Source organism: Aquarana catesbeiana, linkage group LG03 (assembly GCF_042186555.1).
Source record: "Aquarana catesbeiana isolate 2022-GZ linkage group LG03, ASM4218655v1, whole genome shotgun sequence".
NCBI lineage: Eukaryota > Metazoa > Chordata > Amphibia > Anura > Ranidae > Aquarana > Aquarana catesbeiana.
This window is the reverse complement of record NC_133326.1, coordinates 458,368,569-458,381,600: the sequence shown is the minus strand read 5'-3', so window position 1 is coordinate 458,381,600 and position 13,032 is coordinate 458,368,569. Positions and strand designations below refer to the sequence as shown.

The following is a 13,032-nucleotide window of genomic DNA, read 5'->3' as shown; positions in this document are numbered from 1 at the left end:
ATATGAATGCAACTCTTTCAATCTGAGTCTTTAAAATGTTTGGTTGCACATACATTTGCTTTGGCAAAACAAAACTTCAATGAATAATTAATTTTTGCAGAGCACAAAACAATGTTAAGCATGATATAAAGTATACTGTGTTAAAATGCCATAATATCTTTTTTTTTTTTTTTTCAGATTGACAATTAAAGCAGAATGTCCTATGAGGTTAATGAATTTTCCTATGGATGGACATGCATGCCCTCTGAAGTTTGGCAGCTGTATGTAGAATTAATTTATTATATTTTTTTCTGAAAACATATCACAATATGCTATTTATACACCATTATTTATTAATAAACAGTAGTTGTTTTAATGGATTACATGGGAAAAGTTTTGTGTTAGTAGTGATGTTGCTGTTCAGAAAGGTAGTACATGCAGCTGTAGGCATCTTTTAGGGAATATTTAGAACACAGTGATTTCCTTACTGTCTTACAAGTTATTGAACTAGGCCTTTCCTATGTATAACCAGATGTCTTGTAAGAAGGTTACGTTAACTTTGCCTGCCTTTTCTGTCATTGTACAAATGCTGCAGTGAAAGAAGCATGAAAGCATGCTCCATTCCAGTGATAAATGTCCCTTAAAGGTGCTATCCACTTTGCTTGTCGATGCATATCATATTTTTTACACAAATGTGTCTTCAACTGTTCTTATGGAGGAATGAGAAAGAGGGAGAGCTACAGAGAAAGCTACAGAGGGTATCCTATCTAATTCTCTCTAAACTTTAATATTACTTTTTCTCAGTCAATATTACCCTTTTACTCAGTCATTTATCCCTGAGTTACTCCATTATCCCAAGCCTAGAACATAAAATTACCCTAAAATCCTACATTGAAAATGGAATAACAAAAACCCAATATTGTTTGCTATTATTGTGTATCAAAACCAAGAAGAAAAAAAAATAATATGTTCCATCCTACCAGTCCTTAGATGTGGTAGCTGAATTTGTTTTTTTTTTTTGTTTTTTTTTTCCTTTTAGGCTTTATTTCCTTTATTTTGACCAGCTGCTTTTGCCAGTAACATTCTTCCCGCACTAGAGTGACAATGCACATGTATTGTACTGTATCTACGGAGTAGTAGCATTGCTATCCCTGGAGAGAACACAAAGTCCTCTCCTCCACACTCCCTCTCCATAACATAGGGTGTGTGTTAGTCCACAGAAATATCTGGAATCAATGTAATAGATTAAAATGCGGCACATACAAAAAGCACAGGATGTTATCAGCTGACACGATTTCTGACATTTCTATAACACTGAACTGAGAATGCAGGTTATTGCCTTACAATCCAGCAAGGCAAGCTCATGATAAAAATCTTGAAACTGTACCTGAAATACATTTTTCTGTTATTCAGTTGTAGTGCTTTTGTTAGCACCCCCTCCCCCCATACACACACCCTACCTTCCCTCTCCCCCATCAGGAATTGGAATATGAGGAAGAAATATGGTTTAGCATTGCTACTTTGCCAGGGTCATGTTTTATGTTTATTCTTTTTCTCTGTTCTGAACTCAATTAAACAGATGCATATCCAAAAAGTGAAATTGTTTATACGTGGAAGAAAGGACCTTTATACTCAGTTGAGGTACCAGAAGAATCTTCAAGTCTTCTCCAATATGATCTTGTTGGGCAAACAGTTTCAAGTGAAACAATGAAATCTAATACAGGTATTCTACCATATTTTTCTTTAGTCATGTGGCCATTTTATTTAAAAAATATTTTTATAGCCATTCCTATACGCATGGCTCCATTTGATTTTATTTAGAGCATCTTTGCTTTGTTTCTACAAATTATTTAATACACTGTGATACAAAGCGGTTAATTTACTAAAGGCATATAGACTGTGCAATTTTCAAAGTGCAGTTGCACTCTGCAAGAACAGTTGCTCCAGTGATTAATAGCAGAGCAGAAGCTCTGCTGACTTCCATCATCCAATCATGTGCAAGCAAAAATGCTTTTTTTTTTGCATGCGATTGGGTATTCTTTGCAAAGTGAAGCTTCACTTAAAGTGGTTGTAAAGTCAGAATTTTTTTTATCTTAGTGCATTCTGTGCATTAAGATACAAAACCTGTGTGCAGCAGCCATCCCAGCCCCCCCCCCAATACTTGCCTGAGCCCCATCTCTCTCCAGCGATGTCCACGAGTGTCTCAGCCATCTGGGACTCTCCTCCTGATTGGCTGAGACACAGTAGCAGCACCATTGGCTTCCACTGCTGTCAAAGTCAGTTAGCCAATCAGGAGAGAGAGGGGGTGGGGCCGAACAGGGGCTCCGTGGCTGAATGGACACAGAGAGCTGTGACTCATGCCCCCGTGGTGCCCCCATATCAAGCTGCTTTTTTTTAGAACTTTTTTTTTAGAACTTTCAAGCACTAAATTACATAAGCCCACATTTCCCCAGTTGGTTTACCAGCACACTATTGGTAATGTGTTTTTGGAGATGTTCTTCCATATGCCACATGGTCACATGTCTCCAATGTCTTCTTCATGTCTTACACATGAGAAAACATCAGCATTCTTATTGAGCTGGAGCTGTGATGAGCTTGGTTAGACTACCACTGCACAAAGCTGGCAGAAAACATTTTCACTGATCTGAATGACTAAACTAAAATAGTTAGATTCAGTAAATGGTATCATTTTAAAAATAAAACATATAGGGACACAAATATGAATATATAGGATACAGTGGGACACAACTCTGGTGTGACTTTGAAGAAGAGTGTGCCATAGCTATCAGAATTGGGCAAAGTATAGTGTACAGTATGAAGCGAAGTTCCTGAAAACTCTGGACTAGGGTATTGGTGCAGCAAAGGGGCCCAACTGCTAATCACTCCCCGAGCATTTCCCCCTGCTCTTGCCTTTTGATACTATTACAAAACAAATGTTTATTTTAGTCACATTTGACTTTTTGTGTTGTCATAGCTTTTCCCAAGCTGCTATGTACTAGTGTTAAATTGAAATGTATTATACATCCTTGTCACTATGTGAATTCATGGTCTGATTCATATGCTGTAAGTTTAACCACTTGAAGATCAATACTTTTCTGGCACCTTTTATTTACAAGTTTAAATCACAATTTTTTGCTAGAAAATTACTTATAACCCCCAAACATTATATATATCCGTTCTGATAATTGTGGCCTCTGCAACGGATTCGCTGCAAGATCACTTTTATCGGTGGCAGGAGAGAGGCCCCCCTTCTGCCGCTCCCGATTCCCTCCTCCGCTTACCGGAGCCATCGGTAGAGGAAGAGACAATCGGATGCTTCTCCTTCCTGGGTATGGAGATGAGTGAGGGGAAGATGGCCCCCAACCATCTCCATACCATTGCAGGGCGGAAGCAATGTCAAAATGTCACTTCCACCCATAGCTCTTAAAGGGACATTTTTTTATTTTATTTTTTTCAAATGACAATTTTTTTTTCTTTTTAATGCATTTTAGTGTAAATATGAGTAAATATGTAAATATGTGTAAATATGGTCCTGTCATGCTTTTGCTATTACAAGGGATGTTTACATCCCTTGTAATAGGAATAAAACTGACTGACACAATTTTTTTTTAAAAGAACAAAATAAAAAATAAAAGGTAAAATAAAAGAGGAAAAAAACATTTTTTTTTTAAATGCTCCCCGTCCCATGCAGAAGTGAACACATATGTGAGTAGCGCCCGCATATGAAAATGGTGTTCAAACCACACACATGAGGTATCGCCGCGATTGGTAGAGCGAGAGCAATAACTCTAGTCCTAGACCTCCTTTGTAACTCAAAACATGCAACCTGTAGAATTTTTTTCATGTCGCCTATAGAGATTTTTAAGGGTAAAAACAAAAATTGAACCTCCACTTTTCGGAATCCTTCCCCCCTCCGGTGTCACATTTGGCACCTTTCAGGGAGGAGGGGGTGCAGATACCTGTATAATACAGGTATTTGCACCCACTTAGGGGCGTAGACTCCAGCGGGAGTCTACATCTCTTCCCGTTCCCCCCCGCTGCCTGCTGGGAAACACATGGGTCCCAGAGACACCAGGGACCATCTGGGTTGTGCAGCGCGACGCGCGCATGCGCAGTAGGGAACCGGGAAGTGAAGCCGCAAGGCTTCACTTCCTGATCCTCTTACCGAAGATGGCGGCGGCAGCACCCAAGAGCCGAGTGACAGATAGGCTTCGGGTGCTGATATCGCGGGCACCCTGGACAGGTAAGTGTCCATATTTTAAAAGTCAGCAGCTGCAGTATTTGTAGCTGCTGACTTTTTTTTTTAATCAAATCATCTTTTTATTCATTTTATATACACACACACACACAAACAGGAAGAAAAAAAAACACACAGCAAAAAAAAAAAAAAGGGACAAACCTACAACCCCAGCCCGTATTAAGAGGGAAAAGGGGAAAAAAAAAAAGCACCCCTGGCACCCATGCTCCCACTCCCCCTCCCCCATTACTCATACATTGATCTTCTCCTCTCTCGTTATACCTCCAAGGTATCAAACCACCTTTTCCATATTTTTTCGAATTTTTCTACCCTGCCTCTATGTAGGAAAATATATTTTTCATTAATTAATGTTTCCCTTACTTGTATTTTCCATTCTGCTACTGTAGGTGGATATGATGATAACCATTTTAGTGCTATGAGTTTACGAGCCTGGAATAGACTTCTATTTATTGAAACAATATATTCTGCTGGAATTCTTGATTCATCAAGTATACCTAGAAGGCATCCCCCAGGCTCCATAGGCATCCCACTCTCAAATACCTTATTGATTGTAGATACCACCCCCGACCAATAGAGATAGAGTTTAGGGCATCTCCATAGCAAGTGTATTAGATTTAAAAAAAAAAACAAGAAAAACACCCAGCGGTTTATTACTGCTTTAAAGGCATGCTTAGGAAAATCTGATTTGGAGGCACTATTATACTAATATAACTTTTCCCCATCACATCAAGAGAAGAGAGCTTTATTAAGTTTTACACAATTTCAGAACAAAATGCCATTTAATACCCATTAGGAATTGTTCTTTATTTGGATTGAAAGACATGGAAGATAGTATATATTAACCAAAGTTGAATGAGAATACTCATATTACATTTGGGCTAGAACTATCAACTGCCATCTCAAGATTGTTGATAGCCTTAACCACTTCAGCCCCGAAAGGATTTACCCCCTTAATGACCAGGCAATGTTTTGCGATACAGCACTGCATCGCTTTAACTGACAATTGCGCAGTCGTGCAACATTGTATCCAAACAAATTTGTGGGGAAAAAAAAAAAAACATATTTTCCCCACAAATAGAGCTTTCTTTTGGATGTATTTGATCACCTCTGCAGTTTTTATTTTTTCCCTATAAACAAAAAAAGACCGACAATTTTGAAAAAAAAACAAAACAATATTTTTTACTTTCTGCTATAATACATATCTGAAAAAATAAGTAAAAAAACAAATGTACTCATCAGTTTAGGCCAATATGTATTCTGCTACATATTTTTGGTAAAAAAATCCCAATGAGCAAATATTGATTGGTTTGCGCAAAAGTTATAGCGTCTACAAAATAGGGGCAAGGTTGAAATAAGACACAAGTCCATCAAGTACAACCTATCTGTGTGATTTTATGTTAGTATTACATATTATTAGAGGCAGCCTTTTCTTAGTTAGAAATATATGTTATACTTATCTGCTATGTGCAGTGGTTTTGCACAGAGCAGCCCCAATCCTTCCCTTCTTGGGTCCCCTGCTGGAACTCCTAGCCCCTCGATCCCCCCAAGTGTCCCCATCAAAAGCAGCTTGCGATGGGGGCACTCGAGCAGGCTTGCTACTGAGCCGCTGCTCTGTGTGTCCATTCACACAAATATTTTTTTACTTGCTGCTATAATACATATCCAAAAAAAAAAAATCTTCATCAATTAAGGCTAATATGTATTGTGCTACTTATTTTTGGTAAAAAAATCCCAATAACTGTATATTGATTAGTTTGCGCAAAAGTTATAGCGTTAAACCATGGGATAGATTTAGGGACTTAATGGTGGCAATCTGCGATTTTTAGCGGGACTGCGACATTGCGGTGGACGAATCTGACACTAATGCCATGTACACGTGGTCGCACTTTCCGATGGAAAAAGTGCGATCGGATTGTGTTGTTGGAAATTATGATCGTGGATTCGTGTGTGGGCTCCATCTGACTTTTTCTGTCAGAATTTCCGATGCACAAAGTTTAAGAGCAGGATATAAAATTTCCAACAACAAAATCCGATCGTTTCAATTCCGATCGTGTGTACACAAATCCGACACACAAAGTGCCACGCATGCTCACAATAAATTAAGAGATGAAAGCTATTGGCTACTGTCCCGTTTATAGTCCGGACGTACGTGTTTTACGTCACCGCGCTCAGAACAATCGGATTTTCCAACAACTTTATGCGACCGTGTGTATGCAAGACAAGTTTGGCCCAAAATCCATCGGAAAAAATCAGATGGATTTTGTTGTCGGAATGTCCGATCAATGTCGGATCGTGTGTACAGGGCATAAGTGATACTTTTTAGGGACCAGTGACTCCAATACAGTGATCAGTGCTAAAAAAAATGCACTGATCCCTGTATAAATGACACTGGCAGGAAAGGGGTTAACACTAGGAGGAAATCAAGGGGTTAAAGGTGTTACCTGGGAGGTGTTTCTAACTGTGGAGGGAGTGAATTCACTGGAGGAAAAGAGAGATAGTGATTCAGCTTGGCTGAAACACGATCTCTCACTTTTCCTCCCTAACAGATCAGCAGTGTGCTTTGTTTGCATCGGCACACCACTGATCTGTCTCTCCTGTAAATGATCAACAGGTCATCGCGGTGGCCGGACCCGCTGATTGGCTCCCACTGATTTTGCGCACCCTGGCCGCCCTGGCGCAGTAAATGTACGTGGGGTGTCCCGGAAGCGGTTAATCACCACAGTTTTTTTATATTTTTGCTAAATAAACAAAAAAAGACCGGAAATTAAAAAAAAAAAATTCTTAGTTTCCTTTATAAAGTTTTGCAAATAAGCAATTTATCTTCTTCACTGATGTGCACTGATGGGCACTAATGAGGCTGCACTGATTGACACTTATGAGGCTGCACTGATGTGCACTGATGAGGTGGCACTGGTGGGCACGGATGAGGCAGTGCTGATGGGTACTGATAAGCTGCACTGATGGGCATTGATGAGAAGACACTGATGAGGCAGCGCCGATGGGCACTGATAAGCTGTACTGATGGTCTCTGATAAGCTGCACTGATTTGCACTGATGGGCACTGATTGGCACTGATGGGGCTGCTCTGATCAGTGCCCTGATTATAAGTGTAAGCAATGTATTGTCAGGCTTGCCGGCACTCCCTTCCTCACACAGAGGTAGCGTGTGAGGAATGGACTGCCGTTAACTGGCAAGTCTGTTTACATGTGACCAGCTGGGATTGGACACAGGTAATCACATGGTAAAGGGCCGCTGTGACTGGCCCTTTACTGCGATCTGTGCTCAGCTGTGACCAAAATGCACAGCAGTCACAGTGAATGCCTGATGTGGGCCCCAGGGGGCACGCGAGAGGTGCGGTTCTAGGAGGACATCCACGGAAGCCCTCCCAGAACTGGAGAACCATGCTGTAGCCACCTTTTGGCTAAAGAATGTGTGGGAAGCTGTTATTTTACAGCGATTTCCCCAGTAGAAAGTTGAAAAAAACTGTGTTGAATGCAAAAAGGAAATATATCTAAAGTATACAGAATCCGAGTTACTAAGATATAAAATAAGCATTAACATAGTAATATTATTTCAAAAGTTTAATATTTTTATATCCATAGCTTTAATTAAAATAATACTTTAAATTTCTTGTTTAAACATTTTCTGTTAAAGTATGACAATGCTATGTCCCTGTCGTCTAATTGTAAATGTAAAATAATGCACCTAGGGAAAAATAATTATTTGAGAGAGTACAACATTGAGGGTACAGTGTTAGCCAGCACTACAAGTAAAAGGTCTGGGAGTACTTATTTCAGATGATTGAAAAATAAGCAAACAGTGTGGCCAGGTAGTGGGAAAAGCAAACAGAATACTAGGATGCTTCACTAGAGGGATCACCAGCAGGAGGAAGGAGGTCTTGATTCCTCTATATAGATCTTTAGTGAGACCTCATTTACAACACAGTGTCCTTTTTTGGAGACCTCACTTACAAAAAGATATTGATAAGATAGAACAAGTCCAGAGATGGGTAGCAAAAATGGTGAAAGGTCTGAGGGATAAAAAATATCAAGAGTGACTTCGGGAACTTACCCATGTACAGTCTGGAGGAACAAAGGGAAAGGAAAAACATGATTGAAACCTTTAACCACTTGCCGACCATATACTGTAAATATACGGTTGCAAGGTGGCTCTCGTACCTAGTACATGATCCAGCACTTCTGGGTCTGGGGCACACATGCGTGCCGCTGGCAGCCCACTTCCACTGTGAGTAGACACAGCGGGAGCTGATTGGCAGGTACGGCAGTACAGAGGCACAACGGTGGTCTGCCTTTGTAAACAAGGCAGATCACAGTTGTCAGTACAGAAGACATGGATCCTGTGTCTCTGCTAAGCAGGGGCACCAATCCATGCCTTCTTCTAGTACTACATTAGTAAAGCACTGGTCGGGCACACATTTAACCCTTTGATTGCCCCCGATGTTAACCCCTTCCCTGTCAGTGTAATTAGAACAGTGACAGTACATATTTCTTAGCATTGATCATTGTAATAGTGTCACTGGTCCCCAAAAAGTGTCAAAAGTGTTAGTTAGAACTATAACATAGAATGACACATATATGAGAGTCTGATAGGGCTGCACACCCCGATACAAGTGTTTGAAAAAAACAGAGAATTCCCCATGGGGCTTTTTAGCAACAAGTATGAGTCAAAAAAGTTCATAAGAATCACTACTTTTATTATCAAAAGATAGTTGGACATCAATAAAGTACAAAAGTTAAAATATGAGCTCTGGTATACACAGTGCAAAACAGTTTGAACTGGGAAGGAAGATCAATCAATTGATAATACCATGTGGTTGGTTTTTAGAAAATATACAACAGAGAATGTTTCCCCACAGTGTTATTAATTATAATGATACCATCCCATGTTTAGGAAATGTCCCAATGCATTTTGACCTTAAAGGTTATCGTCTTCTTCAGGGGGTTCTTACATTTCTATGAATACATCAAAAAAGACGGATTTTCAGTATTACATGGTATGATGTACAATCACATTTCATTATACATTATCATATGTTAGACTTGGTAATCATGATATATTTACCCCTTCCACCAAATGGGCTCGCTTATCCAGAGACTTCTCGTTATTAAAAAACACAAACAAAAACAGAAGATTCCCCCACAGATGACCCCGGACCCCATCGGAGACTTGTCCTTGCCTCTACCCCAAAGGGGGCAACCCCGGCCCGTGGGGCTTACAAGTGGTCACAGTTTAGTGTGCCCCCCACAAGGGGAAATGTAAGGGCCGAGACACCTGAAAATTGTTATAATTGTGACAATTAATGTGCTGTATATATATTATATTACAGTTATGGCATGGATTATAACAGTTCATATATAGGGATCGGGGGAATGGACATTTGTGGTTATTCAAAAAAAAAGGGGAAATCTCAAAAATGAGAAGCCCCCTATAAGTGCTGCCAGGAACAAATGATTGCCTATTACTTGTATTCATTATATATAGATTTCCATATTGTGGGAATTATGCTTAATCTCCACTTAGGCTCTAATGTGGCCATTTAAAATGAATTATTGGGTTTGATGTTAAGCTAATGGGATAACATAATAAGATAATAAGAGTGCAATGTAAACGATAGAGGAGGGGTGCTCATAATATATATCACCCCTCTCTAATAATCTAAAAAGTGCAATGCATTAATTTAATGTGTATCCAAAAATTTATTAAATAAATGAAGAAAAACATGGTGTGAACATATGTAGTAAAAAGAAAAGGGGTACAACAAAATTAAATAAAAACTCAGAAAGAACAGAAGAACAAGATTTTTAACATGCCATAAGGATTTGTGTGAAAGTGAACAAAAAGAGAGAGTTATTATGATCGAGTGTAAGTGCTATAGTGAGTGATAGTGACAGGAGATTTAAGTTGTATAATCTTACGGCGTGCATCTAAAGAAGAGACTGCCAGAGGAAATGAGGGCACAATGGTGCTATGGTGGGAAAGTTAGATCCATTAGCAAATAGATGGTAAGTACCTGGTTATTATGTTTGAATTATTATGACACCGTAACATCCATGAATAGATGCACAGTGTCTATATATTCAGATCAGGAGCATATGAGTCCCGGATCTAAGTTGGGGAGAAGTTTATAATATATTACTAAACAAACAACTTAGTGCAGCACAGCAGTCTGCTGATGTCCATCCTTACCCATTCATCTGGAAGTGCATGTCACTGCACTCTCATCAGGGATCAACTGAGAAACCCCGATAGAGAGCGTCAATTAAATACTCACGTTGATGAGTTATCGATCACTAACAGGTGTGTAAAATTTCGTCGTAGGTCAATCCCCACAGGAGAGGGCCATTAGGCCGCTGAAAGCGGCACCTTCTGTGGCCACTTCAGCGTTCCAGAAGGCGGATGTGCCCCGGACTCTTCCGTCGCCTCCAACGTAAAGTGGAGGTCCGCTGAAAAAAAAATATTAAAAGCCAGCAGCTACAAATACTGCAGCTGCTGACTTTTAATATATGGACACTTACCTGTCCAGGGAGCCTGCGATGTCGGCAGCTGAAGCTGATCCGTGCTTCGGCTCTCAGCTGCTGCCACCATCCTCAGTAAGGGAATAAGGAAGTGAAGCCATGCGGCTTTACTTCCTGGTTCCCTACTGCGCATGCGCGAGTCGCGCTGCGCGTCCTCTCAGGTCCCTGCTGTGTTCTGTGTTTCACAGAATACAGCAGGGGAGGACGGGGTAGGCGCCGGAAGTGGCATAGGTCACCGCAAGCGCCGCGGTGAGCTATGCCAGGAAGTGGGAGCAAATACCTGTATTAGACAGGTATCTGCTCCCTCCTCCCCCCTGAAAGATGACAAATGTGACACCCGAGGGGGGGAGGAATCCAAAAAGTGGAAGTTCCATTTTTGGGTGGAACTCCACTTAACTACGTGACTCGGGAGAGGCGACAAGCATGCGCGGCAGGAAGAATCCCCGCACTGAGTGTGGAGATCATATCACGCATGCACGTGACAACATCTCCCCGTCCGAAGGCGATCTCAGAATGCCGCAAGCAAGGTTAGAGCTCCCCACAGTGGCAGATGTTAAAACCGCGGGTGCTGCTTAAATAGGAGATACGTGTGAGACACGTCTCCCTACCTTGCCGGGAAGCCGCCCAGACTCAAGATCACCACGGAAGGGGCAAGGAGAGGACAAGACCGCAGCAGTCCAGGGTCTGAGGGAGAAAACAATAAATATAAACTCTTGGATTTTTTACCTTAGTCATTAATTTTGTCAAAACGACCAACAGTCTAACATAATAATGTCAATATTTACATATATAATCATATTTATTAATTCATTATTTGCAATGAGAAAGAAAAGGTACATTGTGAAAAAATGTGGCTGGTAATCTGAGCATACATAAAAAAAAAATACAAAATAAAATTTCTTTGGGCCTACTTCCAAGGGTTAAAGACCAGTCAGGAATAAATGGGCATGGCAGCATAGAAGGGGGATAGAGGACATGGGGAATTTTTGTTATCTATATATATATAGCAAAGATGTGTATATATATGTACTTATTATACCCGGGGAAAGGTAATTTCATACCCAGGTTTATGAGGAACAGTGCCTCAGTCTAATATACATACCAAAAGATACCCTCTCCATCGAGGAGTGGCACCTAAGATGGTATTCAAAGAAAAAATGTTTCCCCAGCCTCTCCCTCTATATCATTGCTCACCTAGCCTCATCATCCTAGCCAGTCTTACCCGAATTGAAACCCTTCAAAAAGGGAGCATATGAAATTAACTCATTGAGGCCAGTTTATATTGTGGCCCAGAGTCTATATATCCATTTTTGTTCAATTTATACTTGATTTGATTGTAGCCGTATTAGTGCAATTGTGACAGAGAAAATTGAGTACTGTCCGTGATACTTTTTTTATTTGCACTAACATACAATTTTTCAGGACAAGCTTTCGGGGTATGTCCCCTTCTTCAAGGTCCAAGCAGTACTGATTCACAAATTTTTAAGCAGAATGTTAAAGAAGAAAACAAAAAAAAAACAAAAAAAAAGAGAAAACCAAACACATACAAATCAATGGTAATAAAGATAGCAGCAGAGTTAGTGGTATAAGACAGAGGGAGAGCTAGGGGGGAATGCAGGGGGGGGGGATACTAGTCACAGAGCGGTCGTAAAACTTTAGCATAATGTGTAAGGAAACCAATATCTAAATTCAGGCCATTATTCTTCGTGTCAAAAAGAAGTATCATTCTTAGTTCAAACGTTTTCCTTTCCTGGATAGTTCTGAAATTCATTTTAAGAACTAAGACATTGAGGTCTTCTATAGTGTGGTCCGATTGTGAGAAATGATGTCCCACAGGTGTGCATAAACTGTCTTCTTTATGTTCTTTGATGGTATGTCTGTGCAAATTCATCCTCGCTTGCAACTTCTGTCCTGTTTCACCAACATAAGATCCTTTGCTGCACCTTTTGCATTGGATGAGATACACAACATTACTTGAGGTACAGCTGTAAGATCCCATGATATTGAAGGTCCCATTTGTGTGTGTAACACTTTTGGATAGATTTATCTGGTTGCATAGTTTGCAGCGTTTTTTATTGCAGGGTTTGCTACCATTATTTGTGACTTCATAATCAGAGTGAAGTTTTCTGCTGATTAGTTTGTGTCTGAGGTTGGGTGGTTGTCTGAAAGCCAATAATGGGGGTTATTGGAATATTCCTTTCAGAGTTTCATCCTCTGTTATAATGGGTTGTAAATCTTTGATTATCTTTTTGATCCCTT

General features: G+C 40.2%; 1 protein-coding gene across 1 annotated transcript in view; it reads left to right on the top strand.

Moving 5' to 3' along the window:
• The window catches only part of GABRA6 (gamma-aminobutyric acid type A receptor subunit alpha6), a 225,624-nt gene that overhangs the window by 23,696 nt on the left and 188,896 nt on the right, over positions 1-13,032 (top strand). The window contains exons 5-6 of the mRNA XM_073620841.1: positions 178-260; positions 1,559-1,702. Coding sequence (XP_073476942.1) covers positions 178-260; positions 1,559-1,702 — 227 coding nt within the window. The remainder of the gene's footprint in view (positions 1-177; positions 261-1,558; positions 1,703-13,032) is intronic.